Here is a 24,143-nt window from a genome sequence, read left to right as displayed (position 1 = left end):
GGATTGTACTATGGTGTCTCATATGGACAGGCTGCAGTTTCTAACTGATGTACAGATCTCAGAGAGGGAAACTCTGTTATATCGAACATCTGCTGCCTTAAAACAATTCCTGGAGAAAAATTCATTCCCTTAGCCTTTGTGGAACAAATGAGACATTTCACAATGAATAGAAGACTCAATGATTGCCAGATTTCAAAATACTCCAGAAACTGGACACAGATGTCAATGCAATGGAAAGATTCAAGGAAGATAGAATGAGCATGCAAACACCTTTAGCAAATCTGGCTATTGCAGCAGAAGACAAACTTGGAAGGCCAATAATAGGCAAATAAATCCCAGGAATGCTCATAGACAGTTAATAGCTGCTTTCAAGTATGGTTACACAATGAACTGTCCAGTGTGAAATGGCAAGGCCCTCAAAATGATAAACGATGAAAAGACGGCAAGACAATAGAGATAATGACAAATCTATAAAATGGTACCAGTCACAAGAAGATTTAGCCATGTGATGAATGTGTTAGTCACAGATTCCTTTAACCATGTAGGATTCAATAATGCTTCCACTTCTACAGTATGTAGAATAGATTTGGTAAAACGGTAGCCTGATTTATTAAGTAATAAGAATCAAGCAAGAATAAGAAATATAATAGTACTTTTCATTTTAAGTTTGGTGATAACAACAGATTGAGATCACTAAGAGAGCTGCATTTCCATGTAAAATAGCTGGAGTAAGCCATTTTATAAGTCCTGATGTAGGCCAGAATTTATCTTCTGGTGCAGCCAACGGTGCATTCCTGCCACTTGTCTCCTGGTAGAAATCCCATTGATAGCAACAGGACCAGATGATCCCGCCACCAGCGAATGGCATGCCGCCTCCCACCATGAGAAACACACTGGGGGGGAGGCCAGAAAACTCCCCCTCCCCCCACATAGTTTCAAGTTAAACAACTATGCTGTTGCATCAACCTTCTATGAAAAGGCACAAATGAAACTTGACATGGTGTGTGATAAGGTAATTAGTTTTGTAAAGTCAGTGGATCTGCGGTTTAGCAGGTCAGTTGCAAGTCTTTAACAAAACCTGATGTTTCTCATTAGAGTATTAAACAAGTAATGGCATCAAGTGAAAAGAATCAGAATAAAAACGAATTGTCTTACTGCTATGCAGGTAATTTGCTCTTCAAAGGTCAAAAGCCCTGCTAGAAGATGCAGATGTGGTTGATGAAGAGTATGTGAGGCTAATTGAGAAGTGTAAAATCTGTAAAAAGTATTAGAGGAAGCAGCCATGTTCTATTGTAAGCCTTCAATGGCACATGACTAACAAGGCAGTTGCCCTGAATTTATAAGCATAGAACAAAAGCAGAAATATTTTCATTCTACATTTTGTACACCTGGCTACCAGATTTTATCTTTCTACATTGATACATGGTAAGGGCAAGAGGATATATAGTCAAAAACATGCAGGAATGAATACAGACTGAAGCTGGAACATCAAATTGTCTTACTGATAATGGAGGAAATTTGCCAATGACAAGTTCAGAGACATCCATGAAAATATAATCAACATGATTGTGAAAACCTCAGGTGAAAGTCCTTTCAACAATGAACTCTGCAAAGAATCATGCAGTGACCAGTGAAATGTTGAATTAAATTTTGGTTGATCTGCAGACTGCAGGTTGACAACCATCCTGGAATGGATGAGTGGTTCGTGTTCAGAATTCACTCTAGATAGTTGTAGGATATTGACCATAATTACAAAATCTCAAAATCTAAACAGGTGATAGAGGTAAAGAAGGCACCTTGTACCTCACATGGTCAGTTGTTTTGAAATGAATGGCTGGAGGAGCTGAATGTGGTGGATCAAGGGCTGGATAATACAAAGAACAAAGCACAAAGAAAATTACAGCGCAGGAATGCATTCTTCGGCTCTCCAAGCCTCCACTGATCACACTGCCCGACTTAACTAACACCACCTATCCTTCCAGGGACCATATCCGTCTATTCCAATCCTATTCATGTATTTGTCAAGACGCCCCTTAAAAGTCACTACCGTATCCACTTCCACTACCTGTCCTGGCAACGAGTTCCAGGCACCCACTACTCTCTGTGTAAAAAAATCTGCCTCATACATCTCCTTTAAACCTCGTCCCTCACACCTTAAACCTATGCCCCCTAGTAATTGACTCTTCCACCTTGGGAAAAAGTTTCTGACATTCCATTCTGTCCATGCCTCTCATAATCTTGTAGACTTCTATCAGGTCACCTCTCAACCTCCATCGTTCCAGTGAGAACAAACCAAGTTTCTCCAATCTCTCCTCATAGCTAATGCCCTCCATACCAGGCAACATCCTGGTAAATCTTTTCTGTACCCTCTCCAAAGCCTCCACATCCTTCTGGTAGTGTGGCGACCAGAATTGAACACTATATTCCGAGTGCGGCCTAACTAAGATTCTATAAAGATTCAATATGACACCAATTTTTGAACTCAATCCCCTGGCTGATGAAGGCAAGCATGCCTTATGCCTTGTTGACTACCTTCTCCACCTGCATTGCCACTTTCAGTGACCTATGTACCTGTACACCTAGTTCCTTTTGCCTATCAATACTCTTGCCATTTACTGTATATTTCCTAACTGTATTAGACCTTCCAAAATGCATTACCTCACATTTGGCCAGATTAAATTCCATCTGCCATCTGTCTGCCCGAGTCTCCAATCGAGCTAAATGCTGCTGTATCCTCTGATGGTCCTCATCGCTATCCGCAAATCCACCAACCTTTGTGTCGTCCACAAACTTACTAATCAAACCAGTTACATTTTCCTCCAAATCATTTATATATTACAAACAGCAAAATTCCCAGCACTGATCCCTGAGGAACGCCACTTGTCACAGTCCTCCATTCAGAAATGCATCCTTCCACTGCCACCTGCTAGTTTTGTATCCACCTTTCCAGCTCACCTCTGATTCCATGCAACTTCACCTTCTGAACCAGTCTGCCATGAGGGACCTTATCAAAGGCCTTACCGAAATTCATGTAGACAACATCCACTGCCCTACCCTCAATCATCTTCGTCGCTTCCTTGAAAAACTCGATCAAGTTCATGAGACACAAGCTCCCCTTCACAAAACCATGTTGCCTCTCACTAATACATCCACTTATTTCCAAGAGGAAATAAATCCTGTCTCAAAGAATCCTCTCCAATAGTTTCCCTACCACTGATGTAAGGGTCACCAGCTGTATTTACCTGGATTATTCTTGCTACTTGAACAAAGGAACAACATTGGCTATTCTCCAATTCTCTGGGACCTACTCTGTAGCCAGTGAACATACAAAGATTTCTCTGAAGACCCCAGCAATTTCCTCCTTTGCCTCTCTTAATATATCCCATCAGGCTCTGGGGACTTGTCTACCTCAATGTTTCTCAAGAACCCCAATACCTCCTTTTTGATCTCAAGGGTTTGCTTAGTAACCATAGAACCATAGAAAATTACAGCTCAGAAACAGGCCTTTTGGCCTTTCTTGTCTGTGCCAAACCATTTTTTGCCGAGTCCCACTGACCTGTACTTGGACCATATCCCTCCACACCCCTCTCATCCATGAACCCGTCCAAGTTTTTCTTAAATGTTAAAAGTGACCCTGCATTTACCACTTTTATCCTGCAGCTCATTCACACTCCCACCACTCTCTGCGTGAAGAATTACCCCCCCCCCTAATATTCCCTTTAAACTTTTCTCCTTTCACCCTTAACCCATGCCCTCTGGTTTTTTTCTCCTCTAGTCTCAGTGGAAAAAGCTTGCTTGCATTCACTCTATCTATACCCATCAAAATCTTATACACCTCTACCAAATCTCCCCTCATTCTTCTACGCTCCAGGGAATAAAGTCCTAACCTATTCAATCTCTCTCTGTAACTCAGCTTCTCAAGTCCCGGCAACATCCTTGTGAACATTCTCTGTACTCTTTCAACCTTATTTACATCCTTCATGTAAATAGGTGACCAGAACTGTACACAATACTCTAAATTCAGCCTCACCAATGCCTTATATAACCTTACCATAACACTCCAACTTTTATACTCGATACTCCGATTTATAAAGGCCAATGTACCAAAAGCACTCTTTACAACCCTAAAACAGTAACAAGAATTTTAAAAGGCCTGAAAGATAGAAATCTGCTTAGCAACAGTAAGAGCTTTCCCAGGGACTGGCATGCCTCTAAAAGTGATCGGGGCATTTGAAAGGCATGACAGCATCTAAAGATGATCAGGTGTGAATTGTTCTAGGAATAGAAACAGTTTACCTAAATGAATGGTTGACTTAGGGATATAGAAATGCTTAGCTCCAACACAAGTAAATAATAATGTAGACAGGTGACTTTCGAAGTTGAAGTAACAAAAGGAGAAACAATATAAATTACCCCCCTCAGAAGCAGAGAGGCTGTCCATGTCTCACAGCCAAAAACCAGGCCACAACTTACAGCCAGGGGGTTCTGACCCATTTCACAGCCAAAGGGTTCTGTGACATCTTTTACAGTAAGAAGTCTCACAATACCAGGTTAAAATCCAACAAGTTTATTTGGTAGCAAAAGCCACTAGCTTTCAGAGCACTGTTCCTTTGTCAGGTAAGTTACTGTGTTTACCCCAGTCTAACGCCGGCATCTCCACGTCATTTTTTACTTCTCAGAGATGCTACAATGTTGCATCTGAGTGTTAGAGCAAAGGCGTTACAGGAACACCTTTGTAAAGGCAGTTTAAATACGTTCACTAGACCAGGAAAAGAAGGTTCCCAGGCTTGATCATCAGCCCTGTATTGCATAGTAATTATAAGCTGGATTTGAGTTATAGTTTTATTTAAATTGGATATTGTTTGGGAAAGGGAAGTCTTAGTGAGTTCATGGATCACAGACATATTTTGGAACAAAGGGTAATTTCTACATAAACAATTCACATACACAAGCGTCTTAGAGTATAATGGTCATTTTCATGTATATTTTCTTTTCTTTTAAGTTAAGTTAACAAATCTTCTTTAATAGTTGTTACACAATGACTGGGCTGGTTCCTCACTGGAGATTTTCATGACTCCTCAGAATATTCCAAAAAACCCCAAACACCACCACAAATCGGTGTTTCAAGTTGGGACCCCCTCACTGGTTCAGCGTGGTTCATGACAATAATAGTAATGTTAGTTAGTGATCATGACACAGAAAACAGAACTAATACATCCACAGGCCAATTACTCAGAATACGTAGTCAGCTGACATATTCCATAGGATTCCAGTGAGTTGCAACAATTGTGGAACGTATAGGAAAAGCTAATAATAAGTTTGGATGAATGTTAAGGATGGTGGTTAAGAAACAGGCTCCATGGACTAGCAAAATGGACTGAAAAAATGAAAACTATGAAAGTGCAATGTAAGTACTGATAATGAATCCAGAAATAACTCTTACATCAGAAAATGATCATGTACTGGAGAAAGAGCTTCCAATAGTTCAAGAGGGAAAGCTCATAGAAGTAACCCTGACAGATGTAAAAATGGAAACATGAGCTGTAGTTTGAATTGATTAGACAATGAAATAGAGGACACAGAACAGTCATGGAACAGAACTAGAAACTCAAGTCCTAGAAATTTTTGTGGCAGTCAATAAACTAGAAGATAAGCTAATGAGAAGCAAAACAGACAAAGTGTTAGTTGGTTTGAGAGAAGGTTCAGAGTTTATTTTGATGTATCAGGTAAGGAAGAAGCAACTTCATCTCATTCGTACTGAAAAAGTCCTCGCAAATGAGACTTGAAGGCTAAAATGGTGATGGTTGCTAGGTGTTTTGTGACTTCTCTCATAGCTGGAAAAATAATCTTGAAAATTTTTAAAACTCTTTTGGCCACACATTCATGGGGAAGAAAAGCTATGAAAACTAAACAAGTGCCTGAATGGCCCTTCCATGGTACAGCATTTTTCAGTGAGGTCTGGTTTTCTGAAAAGAGGTTGTGTTCAACTAAGGGCAGATCCCACAACGTTTTATTGGTATCACAATGAATAACTTTCAGTTATCACCCTGATGCATATTGATGACCTCTTATGTGGTCGTACTGCAGATTTTCAGAAAGGTGCTATCAATAAGATTGGAGTAGCAATTAAAATTGTGGATCAGGTTTACGGAGCTTTTAAATATATTGGTTTAGATATTAAGCAGAGTTAGTCTTGAATAATGTTAAATCAACAATCCTGTTTAGTGAGTGTTATTCCCATTTTGGTTTGTTGTACTGTCATCACAGGACAATGAATGAAAGGAGACAACAATTGTAAAACTTGGAGAAACTCAGCAGGTCTGACAGTATCTGTGGAGAGAGAAAAGAGCCAACGTTTTGAATCTGGATGCCTGTTCATCAGAGCTAGTCTCTCACCACAGATACCATCAGACCTGCTGAGTTTCTTCAGCATTTACTGTTTTTGTCTCAGAGTCCACCTTTAATTGTAAAACTTGACTGGTCAGTTGAACTGATTGGACACTCAGGCTAGACCAGGCGCTAGTTTGATGTGTTGAAGTTAAGTAGTACTCGGGACACCCAAATGTGAGAGCACTTAAAGGGAAAATGAAACATAAATAACTAAATTGAAGTTTCATTTTTACTTATTCCCCTCCTTCAGTAAGCCAAAAACCATGAAACTAGCCATTTCTCGCAATGCTTCACATACTTCTTGATGGGTTCTGGTGCAGCTGGTTTCATAACATTTCTTAGGGGTTACAGTGGAAAATGTTGGGTAGGATTCTAAGTGGGGAATTCGCTTTTTTCAGCGAGAGTTTCAAAATTAATCTCCACACTTTGTGCATCACAGAGTGCACTAGCGTGAATCGCAACGAAAACTGGGGGCAGGGCCTATTCCTGCTGGAGAGGCTGGCAGCATAACACTGAGCAAGCCACTATGTATACACTGATCTGTCAGTGCTGGGGTCGGTACTTGCTCAGTAACCTACGCTGCTGGGCTTCTGATTGCTGGCCAGCACAGCAATCCCCCATTGTTGTCCCTCAAATTCCCCCACCACTCTCCCAAATGCTGGCTTCCTGGACGTGTCTGGGGCAATCCTGATGCACCCCCCCCCCCTCCAACTATCCCCCCCCCAGCCCTCCTCAATCTCCAAACCCCACCCCCTCAGACAAGACACTCCCTTGCAGCCCCAAACCCACCATCCCACCTCATGGTTAGCTCCAATCATTGTCCACCCTCCCTCTGTCACTGATCTTGAGTGCAGAGTGGCACCCTAACTGATTGCCCCCAGAGGTACTGCCCCCTCTGGGTACTGCCTGATGTCCAGTGGGCAGCACCAAAGTGCCTCATGAGCACTGCCACTTTGTTTCTTAGGCCGTGCCGGGGGCCCCCCCCGACTTCCTGGGGGCCTCCATGGCCCCCCCTTCACTCCAGCGGGGTCGTGCCGCCAGTTCCCCATTAGTAGGGAGCTGTCATAAAATCTCTCTGGAATGTAACAGTCCTGTCGGCGGGAGAAGAAAGGCTACCTGGCCCAGAGACGTCAGTTCCGGGCCCACTAATAAGATGTAAATACTTATTTAAATAATTTATTCAGCTCTGCACCAGAAATTAGCGGTGGCTGGAGGCGCATGATGCCATGGCACCCAGCAGGAAGCCCGTTACATGGCCTCTGTTTACGTCTCCTGGCCTGCTCTTCTGCTCTAGTAGTGCAGCAGGCTGGGAGAACCACCACAGTTATCTTTTAGTTTGGGAAGTGAAGAAAATAAAAAGGGCTGTTAAAAATACGTTGGTTGCTAAAACATCAGTTCTTGTGGAACTAGTGCAGATGGATTTCCATTTGTTAAAAAGATCAAGTGAGATTCTCCATTTTTGTTAAAATGTGACAGTTTCATGTTTGTATGTTTTTAATCTGATTAATTAGCCTTTATATGTGTTAAATGAATACAATACCATTATTAGAAATACATGAACGAATAAGTTGTTAGGTGCCCTACGAGAAGAAAAATTCACAATCTCATGCATAGTAAAGAATATGGAGCTTTTTGATTAAATTTGTCTTGAAATTTTGATCTTACATAGAAACTCTAATTTTTATTTCTGAAGAGTGGAAGGAATCTGATAATTGTATAACTGTTTATTTGTATGAAGGTGACAGGAATTAACTTATACCTTTAGAAATAAACACAAATTAAATCTGCACAATTACTGCAAATGCTGGAATCTGAATCAAAAACAGAAAATGCTGGAAAATTTCCAACTGACCTGACATCTGTCAAGAGAGAACAGAGTCTGAATGATTCATTTTGAGTCTGAATGACTCTTCATTGAAAACTGTGTGGTTGTTGGGTTCAAGTGTTTATAAGTGTATCTTTCACCAATGGCAAGAATGAGAACGGAAAATTTAGCAAATAACCTTTGTTCTAGTGAAAGGTCATCAAACTGAAATTATTATAGAAATCCTACAGTATAGAAAGAGGCCATACGGCCCATTAAGTCTGCACCAACCACAATCCCACCCAGGCCCCTATCCCGTATGTTTACATATTTACCCACTAATCTCTCTAACCTAGGCATCCCAGGACACTAAGGGGCAATTCTCAGCATAGCCAATCAACCTAACCCGCACATCTCATAAATCTTAAACCTGCACATTTTCATAAAAGGCCGATTTTGGGAGAACATAACCGAGGGCTATTTTGAAAGAGGAGAGCAGCGATTCTCCCAGCCCGCTGCGTTACTCTAGGAATGCAGTGGGCCAAGAGACATCTATGGAGGCCGTTTAGCAGGCTCCCTGCTGGGCGCCACAGCCTCCATGGATTTCCGGGGCCAGGATTTCTGGCAGCATCAGCTTGCGTCAGAAACAGGCGAGGAGTTGATTTCCATATTGAAATACTGATTCCCCGATCATTAGCGGGTCCAGGACTGAAGTTTCCAGGCCCTCTCGCCTCATCACCCCCTGCCGGGAGAAGTTCACGCTAGTGGGGTTTTACAACAGCTCCCCACTAGCAGGGAGATGGCAGCCCGATCCCACTGGAGTGAAGGAAGGTCATGGAGATTCCCCAGGGGATGGTGGGGGTGGGGGCCGCTGCGACTCTGCAGTTGGGATGATCAGTGGCATAGGGAGGGAGGGGCTAGCATTAGTGTGGGGGGGGGTGGGAAGTGGGGTCGGAACTGCTGGAGGTGGTGGGGGGGTAGTGTCAACAGAGATCAGGGCTGGCAGGGTGAGTTGGGAGTTGTGTGGGCGGGGAGGGACAACAGGAGACATCCGGGTGGCTAGCAATCGAGGAGTGGGAGAGTCGGAGGTGCAGCAATGCTGGGTTGCAGGGCTGGCCAGCGATCGTGTTGGCCAGCAATAGGGAGGCCGGTAGCGCAGGGCTACTGAGAATGTACTGATCTCTGCTATGATAGATTGGCACATGTGCAGTGTCATAAGAACATAAGAAATAGGAGCAGGAGTAGGCCATCTAGCCCTTCGAGCCTGCCCCGCCATTCAATAAGATCATGGCTGATCTGAAGTGGATCAGTTCCACTTTCCCGCTTTCTCCCCATAACCCTTAATTCCCTTGTCTATCAAAAACCTATCCACCTGTGACTTAAATATATTTAGCGAGGCAGCCTCCACCACTTCAACAGGCAGAGAATTCCAGAGATTCACCACCCTTTGAGTGAAGAAGTTCCTCCTCAACTCTGATCTAAACTGCCCCCGCCCCCCTTTATCTTGAGGCTGTGCCCTCTAGTCCTGTCTCAGTGTCCCGCTCAGCAGTGTGCTGCTGACCTTGTGGACAGGAATAGGCCTCACCTCTGAATTTTCAGCGTGAATCTCCCTGAGGCACTCTGTGATGCACAGCCTGTGGGAGATCCATTTTGAAAATCCCGTTTAAAAAAATCCAGCCGGAATTATTCCAGTTTTTACGCAAATTTGACACTTGAAATTTTTTGGGAGAATCCCAGCCGAGACGTTTCAGATACAGTCAGGCTGCACTCCCACAAAGGTAGAAAGTAGGACAACCAATATCAGAGATTGCTGAATGATGAAAGAGATACTGAGTAAGGTGAATCAAAAAAGAGCATGTATGATGGATGTCCAGTTTATATTATAAATGAGAACCGTGGACCATTCAGAGCTGGGTGTTGGGGGTAGCAAAAAAGGAAATGGAAAGGAATATGAGAAGAAACTGGCAGCTAACATAATAAGGAACTTCAAAATGTCTTCTATAGGCATGTAAGTACAGGGGATGGTGCTGGAGGACTGGAGAATTGTAAATGTTACATTCTCGTTCAAATAAAATACGTGTAAGGATAAAGCCAGCAACTACAGAATAGTCAGTTTAGCCTCGGTGGCGGGAAAGGTTTTCGAAACAATAACCCAGCGCAAAATTAACAATCATTTGTACAAGTGTGGATTAATAAAGGAAAGCCAGCATTGACTTGTTCAAAACAAATCATGTCTCACTAACTTGATTGTGTTTTGTTTTTGAGATGGGGAGTGTTAATACTGGCAACGCAACTGATGTGGGGGTCAGTTTAACTCAGTTGCCTGGACAGCTGGTTTGTGATGTACAGCGATGCCAACAGCATGGGTTCAATTCCCATACTGGCTGAGGCTATTCAGAAAAACCCTGCATCTCTACCTTGCCCTTGCCCGAGCTGTGGTGATCGTCAAGTTAAATCATCATCAGTCTCCTCTGCCCTTTGAGGCCTCAAGTCACCTTGACTAAGTGACTTTACCTTTTAAATTGTATATAGATCTCCAAAAAGAGCTTGATAAAGTGCCATCTAATATGTTTTGCAGCAGAATTGAATCCTATGGAATAAAAGTTTTGGTAATAACATTGGAAGCAAAATAGGCTGAGTGGACAAGGAACAATAGACAGAAATGGTTGTTTTGCAGACTGGAGAAAGGTTGGACAGTATATGGTGGGATTCTCCAGGGGCCAGGACGAGATCTGCCTCTTTTCCAAATGACCTGAACTTTGGTTTATAGGGCATAATTTCAAACCTTGCAGATGACACAAAACTTAGAAGTATTGTGAACTGTAACTAAAATAGTGATAGACTTCAAGAGGACATGGACATGCTGGTAGAATGAGTGGACAGTAGGCTGAAGACATTTAATACAGAGACCTGTGAAGTGATGCATTTTGGGTAGGAAGAGGCAAAAGAAAATAAAAGGTACAATTCTAAAAGGAAGCCTGGGGAATACATGTACGTAATTGTGGCAGTGGCAGGTATTTTGAAAAAGTGGTTAAAATGCATTATGGAATCCTGAACCTTATAAATAAAGGCAAAGAGTGCAAAAGCAAAGAAATTCTGATGGACTTTTATCAAAAAAACTGGTTCGGTTTTAACTGGAATATTTGTCAAAAACCTCTGTCCTTGTTCGCGGGCGGGATTCTTCAGTGCCAGTGGAAGTGAATGCAGTTTTGGCTGGAATGCCAAATTCTCCATTCTCACTTGCAGCGGGACGGGCAAGGACGAGATCAGAGAATCCCATGCATTGTATCCTAATCTAGGCACCACATTTTAGAAAGGATGTAAAGGCTTTGGTGAGGCTACAGAAAGGATGGTTCCAGGAAGAAGAACATCAGCTCCATAAATAGACTGGAGAAGCTTCTAAGAAGAGATGGTTGACTGGAGATTTGATAGAGATGTTGAAAACTAGAGAGAGTGAATATGGGAGAAACTCTTCTCATTCATGGAAATGAGGAAAACCAGAGGACACCAGTGATTTGCAAAGGAACCAAAAGCAAACTGAGGGAAAACCTCTTTTATGCAGCAAATGGTTATGATCTAGAGTGAACTCACAAGAATATGGTGGGGATATATTCAATCGTAGCTTTCAAAGTGAAACTGTATAAGCACCTGAAGAAAAATAAAATTGCAGGACCAAGGGGAACAGGCAGGAGAGTGGCTGAGTTGCCTGAATTGCATTTGCAGAAAGCCAGAATAGACAAAATGGGCTGTAATGTTTTCTTTTGTGCTGTGATCATCCTTTGAGTGAATAATTCTTTGACCAACATCACTTTATGTAAAATCTCCAGGATTATGACACATAAACAGTGTCACCTTACTGTAAAATTAGTACAACCTTACTGTATGGCCAACATAACAAAATCCTCAGTATCATCTTACTGTAAAATCAGCATCATGTAAAATCACTACAATCATACTGAACAATCAGCATGATCATACTGTATATCCATGAGCATGTTACTGTAAATTACCAGTATCACACTGAACAATTAACATCATCTTTATCATTGCGTTACTGCAAAAATTACCAGCAGCCTATTCTAAAATAAGAATTGTCTTCCTATACATTCATCTATGATACCATCAGCAACATATTATCACCTGTATCTTACTGTACAATCCTAAACATATAGTAAAATCACACAAATATTGCACTGCAAAATCAGCGTCATCTCACCGTAAAACCCTATTGTGCACTAATTGGCAGCACACTGTAAAATCAGCATCATCTTACTGTGATAGAGATCTTGTGGTGCAGTGGGTAGCACCCCTGCCTCTGAGCCAGAAGCTCCAGGTTCAGGTCCCATCCCAGGACTTGATGGCCAAGAAAAATGCATTTATAATGTGGACAAATCCTTGCAAACACACCAATGGCTGGTCATAAGAGCAAGAGAAACTCGTCGTCAGCCATGCTTGATGTGGAGTGGTGCCCCTCAAGCTTCAAATCCCTGGTGACAAACTGGTGACCTATTCCAGGAATTACTAGCTTTGTAAACAGGTGAAAATCTGCCTTAGTGCACCACTAGGTGCAGAAAGAGAATTGGAATGGAATTCAACTCTGATGGTAACGAAGTTCTTCAAAATGTCCAAAATAGTTCTCTGCAAAATTATACATCTTAGAACCAACATAAGGGCATGCCATATTAGATTTAGAAATGAGTAATGGATCAGATTTAGTTAACAGCCTTGGGTGTATAAACATTAATTGAATAGTGAACGTAATATGGTTGAGTTCAAGGTAGTATTTGAAAGGGAGAAACTTGAAACCGTTTTTTTTATGCAAGGCTAACTTCAATAAGGTGAGCTAAAGATTGTCCACAGTGAACTGGGCAAATCTGTTATTGGGTAAAACAGGACAAGTTCAGGGTTCAAAAAAAAACTTGACACAATAAAAGACCAGTTTCTACCCTGATGGGCAAGAGTTCTATTCTGTAAAAAAGACAGGCATAGACCATGAAAGTGATAAGAGACATCACAAAACTAAAAGAAAAAGCTTCCAAACATGCATAAAAGCCACTCAGGTACTGATGAATGGAAAGGAGCAGCTAAGGATGACAAAGTAGTTATTAAGAACAACAAAAGGGATCATGAAATAACACAAGCAAGACACACCAACACAAAAAATCTTACAATTAGGTTAGGAAGAAATGTGTGTCCCTTAAAAGCTGTTAATTGTCATGGTGTCAATGAAATTAAAGAAATGATAAACATGCTGAACAATTATTTTGCTCCAATATTCATAGTGGAGGAAGAAGACAACATGCAAGACACCCCAGAGGAACTATTATTGAATCTGGGACAGGGGCTCAAGAAAATTAATATAAATAATGGAGAAATTGATGGCACCAAAATGTGTCAAACCCTCAGGACTACATGGTTTCCATCCAAAGGATTTTTTAAAAATATGAGAAACATGGGGCAGCATAGTGGCACAGCGGTTAGCACTGCTATCTCACAGCGCCAGGGACCTGGGTTCAGTTCCCAGCTTGGGTCACTGTCTGTGTGGAGTTTGCACATTCTCACTGTGTCTGTGTGGGTTTCCTCCGGGTGCTCGGATTTCCTCCCACAGTCCAAAGATGTGTGGGTTAGGTGGCCGTGCTAAATTGCTCCTTAGAGTCAGGGGGACTAGCTAGGGTAAATGCATGGTGTTATGGGGATAGGGCCTGGGTGGAATTGTGGTTGGTGCAGACTTAATGGGTTGAATGGCCTCCTTTTGCACTGCAGGATTCTTTGATTCTATAACAGTGTCAAAGCCAGAATGATAATCCTCCTGAGTTCTCTTGCTTCAAGGGCTGTTCCTTTAGGTTAGAAAATTGTGCTTCTCATTTTGCTTTTTAAGAAAGATGACAGAAGGAAGCCAGGGAATTGTAGACCAGCTAACCTAACATTTTTATAGGGTGGAATTTTACGGCCTTGCTTGTCCCGAAACCATAAAATCCCACCCAAGGCCAATGGACATTTCTGTTTTCTGCCCCTCACCCACTCCAATTCCAAGGTGGGCGGGGTGGTAAAATACCAGCCATAGTGTCTATAAATAAGGATAGAATGGCCAAACACCTTGAAAGTTTTCCAGCTGATCAGAGAGGGCCAGCAAAAATTTGTGCCTGGAGAATCTGATTAATTTTTCTGAAGAAATGACCACCATAGTAGATAGGAGAAATTGGGAGGGACAATTGGGAGAACAATTTCCACAAGTTGGGGTGGTCAAAAATTAGAGCCAGACCTTTTGGAAGTGAAATTTTGAAAATTCTTTCACACGGAGAGTGGCAGGAGTTTGGAATTCTCTTTCCCAAATGGCAAATTATGTTAAATCAAGTGTTTTGATGAGTCAAAGAAATGAAAGGATATTGAGTAAAGGTGGATGAAAGGAGTTAGGTCACTGATAAACCTATTCAGTAAAATTAGGGCTTAAGAGATTAAATGGCCCACTCCTGTTCTAAAGTTCCCCTCTTCCTGTCTCTTACTGTATAATCACTTACATCTTACCATAAAATCACTAGCATTCAAGCTACATCCTACTGACTCAACAGCACCACTTTTTCTGTAAAATCAACATTATCCCACTTTAAGTATGATCTTACTGTATAATCACAGGTATTTACTGTACAATCATAATCTTATTGTTTAATCATCAGCCTCCTAACGTATAATTAGCACCACCCTGCTCAGCAGCAGAATACTGTATAATCACCAGCATTCTTCTGTATAATCAACATCACTCCCCTGTATAAGCAGTATCACCTCCCTATAAATTCAGCAGCAATTGACTGTGTCACCAGTAAATAACTGTATAATCACCAGCATCCTACTGTAATATTGTCAGCATCCTACTATATAATTACCAGTATCTTGCTGTGTAATCAGCAATATCTGATTGTATATTCACTAGAAACCTACTGTAAAATCAATAACTTATTGTAAAATCAACACCAGCCGACTCTACAGCAACACCACATTACTGAGAAATTACTGTAAACCAGCATCTTCATTTTTCAATCAGCATTTTAATGCAACATCACAAGCTTTGTATTCTATAATCAGAATTATCATATTGTAAAATCACCAGCATCTTACAGTGCAATCAGTATCTTATTATACAATCAGCATTGTCCTGGTGTACAGACACCAGCATCTTACAATATAATCAGCACCTTCTGTATGTAGAATTACAGCATACTACTAGATAATTAGAATGATCTTACTGTATAATAATCAGCATCTTGTTATTTACTCACTATGATCTTTCTCCTATTACAAAGCCACTAGTGCCCTACTGTTTAATCAGCATTAAAGGGAATAGTAGTACAGTGGTAATATTAGTGGACATGTAATCCAGTGACCTGGTATAATGCTCAAAAGACATGTGTTCAAATTGCATCACATCAGGTCGGGGATTTTAAATTCAATTAAGTAAAATCTGGAAGAAAATATTACTCTCAATAATAATGACCATGAAATTACAGATTTTAGTAAGAACACATCTGTTTCACTAAGGCCCTTTAGAGAAGGAAATCTGCTGTCTTTGCCCAGACCAGCTTCTATGTGACTCCAGACCCTGACAGAAAGGCTGCTTAAGAATAAAACCAGTTGGATCAGCCAATGTCAATGAAGCACTGCAATTGAATGTGGCACACCCAGCCGAGATCCCCCCACTAAAATCTGGGGACCTGTGCCAAAATTGAGAGTGTTATCAAATAGAAGAGACAAACAACAGCCTAACAGAGTCATTTTTACAGAATCTCTGTGCTCCTCTAATACTGACTACTTGCACATCTCCAATTTTGACCTTTCCATCTCAGGTGATCATGTCTTTAGTTACCTAAGCTCTGGAATTCCCTCAAGAAACCTCTCCAACTTTCTCCTCTTCTTTAAAGCCCTCCTTAAAACTATCTCTTTGATCAAACATCCTCATATTACCTCAGGTGGCACAGTGTCAAAATGTGTTTTGTATTTACTGCCATGAAACACTTCAGCATGTTTTACACAAAGAGTGCTATAGAAATAATCCTTGTTGTTGTTCTACAATAGTCTCTTTGTCTTACTATGAAATCACTATCTTACTTATGAAATCACTATTCACCTTGTACTATAATCACCCCACGCTGCAATCACTTGCATCATCTTACTCTCTAATCATTTACATCATCTTACTTTACAATCCCATCATCATGATTTACAATGCATTTGGCATCATCTTCCTTTACAATCACCAATACTCCAATGTACAATTTCTACTATACTATGTACAATCAAAATGTAATTGGTTATAATCACCGTCATCCCCCGGTACAGTCATTAACATAATTTTAATGTAAAATCGCTTCCAGCAACTTATCGGACAATCACTATCTTTTGGCATAATCATTTACATCACTGTATTCTATTGATAACAATATCCTCTTACTGTAAAATCACAACCTTACTATTACAATGATCGTCTTTCAATATAATCACTTACACAGTCATACTACGGAGTAAATTTTCTAGTAAGTACACTGCTGGAATTGTCACAGGCAGAATGGGAAATTTAAAGGACCATTGACTTCGAGCAGGAATCTCCAGGCTCGGGGCTGGCGCGACTGGAAAATCCCCCCTAAATGTTTATCCCTCCATCAACACCACTTAATCACATTGTCGTTTGTGGCACTTTGCTGTCCAGAAATTGCTTGCTGCAATTTTAGCGACTTCACTTCAAAAATACTTAATTATTCAGCAAGTGCTCGGGAGCATATTGAAGTGCGAAAGACAAGTTATTTCTTTCTTCTTGTACAGTCACTAATTACTAAACATTCAATTAACTGTATAAGTACTTAGAATATAAAAAGACTTGCATTGATATAGCACTTCTCATGACCTCATAGTGTCCCACCAAACTTCACAGTATTTTGAAGAGAAGCTATTGTGGTAATGTAAAAATTGTGGCAGCCAATTTGCACATAGCAAGCTCCCACAACCTGCAATTAAATAGCAATCAAATAATAGGATGTTTTGTAATGTTGGATCCAATATAAATGTTTTGTTAGGACACTGGAGGGAACTCCCGTGTTCATCTTCAACATTGTGCCAAGGAACCTTTTATGTCCACCTGCAGAAAGGAGCTTGGTTTACAGCCTCATCCAAAACATTACCTCATTGTTGCACTGTTGTGTCAGCCTGAATTATGTGCTCAAGTGCCTAAAGTACGTCTTAAACCCATAGCATCATAACTCAGAGGCAAGAGTGTTACCCAATGAGCCAAGGCTGACACTGATCAACTTATTGTATAATCATTGACAGCATCCTACGGTATATTTACTGAAGTGCCAACGTGGTTGAAACTTTGACTAAATAAAATTGAAAGCATATAATCTATTTGTCTTTTCTCACTTGATTTCTGATTCCTGTCCTGCCTCTCCTGATTTCTGATGACTGGACTCATCTTTTCTGCAGTTACCATATTCTGCCGTGCTGCATATTTAATGAGCCCACTTTGATTGCCTTTGCCTTGCTTATGGTAAGTACTTTTTACTCCATTAAGCTGCTGATTAGTGGCCTGTTGTCCTAAGCAGCCAATAAAACTAGTTGATTTTAATCACCGCTTCACAGGAAATCTTTCTATCAGCTCTGCCTTAAAGAGGGAAAATTTGGAATTGGCTGAATCCATTGGCTGCATAGATCAAGTCAGCTGCTGATCAGCAAGTGTGATGGTAGCACAGTGGTTAGCACTGCTGCTTCACAGCGCCAGGGACCCAGGTTCAATTCAATCCTCAGGTCATTGTTTGTGTGGAGTTGACACAGTCTTCCAATGTCTGCATGGATTTCCTCCAAGTGCTCCTGTTTTCTCTCACAGTCCATAGATGTGTGGGTTAGGTTGATTGGCCATGCTAAGTTAACTGTAGTGTCAAGAGGATTAGCAGGGTAAATATGAGGGGTTATGGGAAGAGGGTCTGGGAAAGATTGTGGTAGGTGCAGACTCAATGGGCCAAATGACCTTCTTCTGCACTGTATGGATCCAATGATAAATTTTGGAACAAGCCCACCTAAACCAAGCCAAACGGGATTAACTCAAATCAAGGGAACATTGCATTCTAATGACAGAGCTCATTTTCTGCTCCTTCTCCCTCCTTTCATTCACCACCTTTAATCCAACCTCAAACTGCCTGGATTATCCTTTCTCACTTTTGTCCTGATCATGTCTGGAGGTTCCCCACCAACTCACTGCCAGGGATCAATCGCACACTACTCTGGCTGCACCCTCACTTGATTTCTAATTCCACTTACCAGTCAGGAATTGGCAGGTGTCTATGTGTATTTATTCAACTAAGGTCCTCCCATTAAAGTAAGCAGGGTCTTCATGTCTCTGGCCTTTCAGGGTTCTTCAGCTGTTACTGGGTTCCCTACATCCTTTCCAACTCCCCGTTGATATCAAGGTTCTTGGAATTATTCCACAATGGAATAATGGAAAGTGACTGGCATCCCCAATTCATGATATTGGATGAGGGAGAGAAACCCAAGGTGTCCACTTTGAAGAGTAAAGGATGGTAACAGTAATGTGACTATATCAATCATTACCACTTTGCAAATCAATTCCTCTTTAATTAAAATCACGGTGTTGATCCCTCTATTGACTGATATGTTAAGACCATTAGGGAAAATACAAATTTCTCTTCTCAGTGTCTTGTAGTAGACTATTTGTGCCAGCTTTGATGCATTGCTTCCAAGAGAGAGAGGAAACTGCTCATATTACAGATCAAAAGTATTTAAAAGATAGCTCTTTTTTTAAGAGAGACATGTATGATAGTGCTAATCTGAAGGAAATGGCAAAGGTGATAGTGGATGCCTTAGTGATTATTTACCAAACTTCGCTGGATTCCAGGGAAGTGCCGGAAGATTGGAAAACGGCTAATGTTACGCCGCTGTTTAAAAAAGGTAGCAGGCAAAAGGCAGGGAATTATAGGCTGGTTAGTTTAACGTCTGTTGTTGGAAAAATGCTTGAATCCGTCATCAAAGAAGAAAGAGCGAGGCACCTAGAAAAGAATGGTTTGATAGAGCAGACACAGCACGGATTCGTTAAGGGGAAGTCATGTTTGACAAATTTATTGGATGTCTATGAGGATGTGACTAGTGCGGTAGACAGAGGGGAACCGGTGGATGTGGTGTTTTTCGATTTTCAAAAGGCGTTTGATAAGGTGCCGCACAAAAGGTTGCTTCAGAAGGTTAGGGTGCATGGAGTTGGGGGTAAGGTGTTAGCGTGGATAGAGGATTGGTTGTCTAATAAGAGGCAGAGAGTTGGTATCAATGGGTGCTATTCTGATTGGCGGTTGGTGACTAGTGGAGTGCCGCAGGGATCGGTGCTGGGGCCTCAGCTATTTACCATTTATATAGATGATCTGGAGGAGGGGTAGGGTGACGAAATTTGCTGATGACACAAAGATGAGTGGAAAAGCAAATTGTGCGGAGGGTGTGGAAAGTCTGCAAAGGGATCTGGATAGGCTGAGCAAGTGGGCAAGGACCTGGCAGGTGGAGTACAATGTTAGCAAGTGTGAGGTTATCCACTTTGGCAAAAATAATAGTAGGAGGGATTACTATTTAAAGGGTGAAAAGCTGCAGCATGCTACGGTGCAGAGGGACCTGGGGGTCCTTGTGCATGAGTCGCAAAAACCCAGTCTGCAGGTGCAGCAGGTGATCAAGAAGGCGAATGGTATGCTGGCCTTTATAGCGAGGGGGATAGAATATAAAAGCAGGGAGGTCTTGCTGCAACTGTACAGGGTACTGGTGAGACTGCAGCTGAAGTACTGTGTGCAGTTTTGGTCGCCGCACTTGCGCAAGGATATTTTGGCCTTGGAGGGAGTGCAGAGGAGGTTCACTAGGCTGATACCGGAGATGAGGGGGTTAGACTATGAAGACAGATTAAATAGACTGGGTCTGTACTCATTGGAGTTTAGAAGGATGCGGGGGGATCTTATAGAGACGTATAAGATAATGAAAGGGATGGATAGGGTAGAGGTGGAGAGATTCTTCCCACTCAGAAAGGACAGCAGGACTAGAGGGCACAGCCTCAAGATAAGGGGGGGGCAGTTTAGAACGGAGTTGAGGAGGAACTTCTTCACTCAAAGGGTGGTGAATCTCTGGAATTCTCTGCCCGTTGAAGTGGTGGAGGCTACCTCGCTAAATATATTTAAGTCACGGGTAGATAGGTTTTTAACAGACAAGGGAAGTAAGGGTTATGGGGAGAAAGCGGGAAAGTGGAACTGATCCACTTCAGATCAGCCATGATCTTATTGAATGGCGGGGCAAGCTCAAAGGGCTAGATGGCCTACTCCTGCTCCTATTTCTTATGTTCTTATGTTCTTAATCACCAAGATGATACCAGGGTTAAAGATTTAAATTATGAAGACATGCTTCATGAATTTAGCTTGTATTCACTCGAGTTTAAAAGGTTGAAAGGTGATCTAATCAAGGTGTTAAAAGCAATAAAATAATTTGATAAGATAGATGGAGAGAAGCAATTTTCTGTGAGGAAATTTAGAACCAGGGTGTCTAATCTTAAATTTTCATTTGGAAATGAAATCAGGAACATGTATTCACACAAAGGGAGTGGAAATCGAGGACACTCTTCCACCAAAGAGGCTATGGATACTGAGCCAACTGAAATTTTCAAGACTGAGGTTTTTTTTTGGGTAGGGATATCAAGGCATTTGAACAGAAGCAGGTAGATGATGTTGAAGAACAGATCAGCCATGTTCTAACTGAATAGTGAAACAGGCTCGAGGGGTTGAATGGCCTGTTCCTCTTCCTGTCTTCCTATGTAACCTAATTATCACTCAGTTATTTCTAACACCATTTCTCCTTGGTCTCTTGCATTGTTCCTGTTTTCTATATTATATCTCCATCTTAAGGACAAAACTGTCCTCTTTTGCATTGTCCCCAAGACTCTATCTCCTCATCTATTCACTCCTTAAACAATTCAATGTCTGAAGGAACTTGGATACAGGAAACCACAATTTCTCAAGGTCTAACATTTTGTCTAGAGTTTTTATCCCACTTACAATCAAACCTACACAACTGACAAAATCATTTCACTTGAAATCCTTGGCTTTTTCTGGCTAGTTAGTTGGCATCACTGTCTTTGATAGAAAGGAGTTTCAAACTTCCAGCCTCCAAGATCCATTGCAGCCAGGCTCATCTCAGTTTATTAATGAGAAGGCAGTATGGAAGTGTTTGTTCTCACCTGCTCTGACTTGATCTGTTCTGTAGTTGTGAAGATGTCTGAATAGTGCTGTCTTTCAAAGACTCTGTCCAACACTTCTAGCTGCTGCTGTGTGAAGAGCTCACCACGCATCTGTTTCCGCAGAAAATCCCGGCTTGGGTGGGAATGTCCATTGTGCATTGGGTTTTCCTGAGCACCTTGACAAAAGAGAGACAGAGAGGCATTTAGCATCATGTGTTAAAGGCACATGAGAAAATCTGAACTGGGCATATTGATGGACTCCTGTCATAGGTCGCATCTTTAGACACCTCCAAAAAATCTTCTGGAGCCCTTCACGCTGAAATGGGTTTACTTAAGCTTCAAGAAGTGGAGAGTAAAGCATTTAAATGCACATGAATACCATGTCTATTAGACAATAAAATGAATCTTCTATGCAGCCGGTTTAATTTTCAGCTATCAAATATGCAAATGCTTGGAAGCATTTAGCAGCTGGAAAGATCATTTCTATTGCTAAATATAATACAGCACAGTTAGGGAACCATGAGGAACAACAGGAGACTTCAACACTGACAGTGAATGAAGTAAAGGCACTACATTATTGTTATTCCTTTATGTGCAAATATAAAAATTGTCAGTAGAACCCCACAAGGCTTTCATTTTCAAATTTCCAGTTCTTTATTCTTCATTTCTCTCATATGTAGAACCTCACATTACAATCCCATTTTTTAGCCTCCAAATTAAAACTAAAGATTTTATTTTGTGTTCAAAGGCCTTCAGGCACAAAAGCAAAACCAATGATCTAACTTTGCAAATGCTGTAACATCAAACAAAACAGCGTTCTCACCTCCCCCTCCAACTACCACCCCCACCAACAACACACCCTCCCCACTGATCATAAAAAATCATTTATTTTTCGAAAGGCAGAAGAAAGAAAAATCAAACTTTTATGATTATATTTTAGCGATATATTTATTGCACAAATTTTAAAGCGAGATCATTATATTTCCTTGAAGATGGTTACAGTTTCTCTGTAAATCAACCTGAGTAAAAGATAAATCAACAGAGTTCCAAAAATACTTTTCATTTGTCCAAGATATCAGCCCATTTCAGTCATTCTGATGGAGTTTCAGCTCTGTCTCCATTATAGTGAAGGCAGCTGGAGTCAGGGGCTGCCTGGAGTAGATTATATTCCCTATAAGATGGTCACCGATATATGATCTTCAACCTCTATTGATTGACCAATTTCACAAGCAAAGACTGGTGAAATGAAGCTGAAATGAACATCATGCTTTAACTCATTGAACCTATCAGCCCTGACTTAATCTGGCTGTCCACTCTCTTTGATAGAATTCAATTGATCAATCATGTTTTGGTGATAGTACCATTTCACTGGCTTATTGCTTCTTCATTTCAAAGCTTGACCTGTAAGATACATTTGGACGAGCTCCATACTCCTTGGATATACAGAGATCAGCTACTTCAATACTCACCTTTAATGATACACGTGCCCGTTTACAGTACAGCAGCTGGATGTGCCTGATCCTTAGACACTACCCCCACACTTTTTACTTTAATAAAATAATGAGTTAGTTTTCATTTTTCTCCAGATCTGTTTTCAAAGAAGCTCTGGGGTCAGGTGATCACAGTCACCACTGTACATCCCAATACCATAAGCTCAACTCCAAATAGTAGCTGTATTTCAAATCCACCTCCAGAAATGTGTGCTGAATTTTGCTACTCCCTTTGTAATGCCACTATGTGAAATATTTGGTTAAAGGAAACATTTATGTCCAGAGCCAAGATCACATATGTCTATTGCATGAGGCACTCAACCCACTGATTAGTTCAATCATGAAACCCATACACGTGATATTTCATATCTCCAGTCACTGCAATCATATTGAACTACCTCATGAAACGCTCCACACGTCTGTTGAGCTCAGACTCAAGCTTCGAGAACTATAGGGAGTTTACTGTCTCCATCACATCTTCATTGAAGCAGAAAGCTTGTGATGGCACACAGACGATAAAGTGGAATGAGACAGTTAACTTTTTCCATCTGTAATTCACGCAGATATCATCTTTAGAAAGTTTATTAATTACAATTTAACATGGCATATTGTTCCAGTATATTGGTGTAATGTGGTACCATTTTATGACTCAGGGTTGGGCACTTGATTTGTCAGAGACATGGGTTCCTGTCCAAACCAAATAATTGGATGAAGGCAATCAATAGAAGCAAAATGTTCTCTTAATGCTAAAAGAGGTAACAACATAAGACCAAGCTAACACAACTCATAGCCCTAGTTAGAGAGCAGCAGTTATCTATGTCAGTGTGTCAGCCAAATAATGAAATCTAAACATAATGACCTCAAGACACCCCAAAGTACTTCACAGCCAATGAGGTACCATTCAAATGCAGCCATTGTTGTAACATAGGGACATTTGTTCAATAAGTCATGATTTTACGTACTTCCTTTGCAGCAGGAACAGGCAAGAACAACTACGGGACAAACAAGTTCAATCACCAGGGAAACAACAGCAGAGGGAAGATTTTCTCTGACCATTAAGTATTAGCAACATCATGAACATAGTGGAAAGATTGTCGATATTTGTTGCTCCCAGCAAAATCTTGGAAGTTTTCTTACAGTATGTGTTTCAGTAGAGCTTTGCTCAAAATAATCAACAGAACTCTGATAACTATATCAGGAGCATACAACA

At 41.1% G+C, this 24,143-nt stretch overlaps 1 protein-coding gene across 1 annotated transcript in view; it reads right to left on the bottom strand.

Moving 5' to 3' along the window:
- LOC145343420 (paired box protein Pax-5) overlaps positions 1-24,143 on the bottom strand; it is a 199,750-nt gene that overhangs the window by 115,383 nt on the left and 60,224 nt on the right. Inside the window, exon 6 of the mRNA XM_080189649.1 lies at positions 21,444-21,619. Within this exon, the coding sequence (XP_080045775.1) occupies positions 21,444-21,619 (176 nt within the window). The remainder of the gene's footprint in view (positions 1-21,443; positions 21,620-24,143) is intronic.

This window comes from Carcharhinus amblyrhynchos, chromosome 5, assembly GCF_965287045.1.
Source record: "Carcharhinus amblyrhynchos chromosome 5, sCarAmb.v2.hapA, whole genome shotgun sequence".
NCBI lineage: Eukaryota > Metazoa > Chordata > Chondrichthyes > Carcharhiniformes > Carcharhinidae > Carcharhinus > Carcharhinus amblyrhynchos.
Note: the sequence above shows the minus strand (reverse complement) of the source record. Positions and strands in the feature narration are given on the sequence as shown.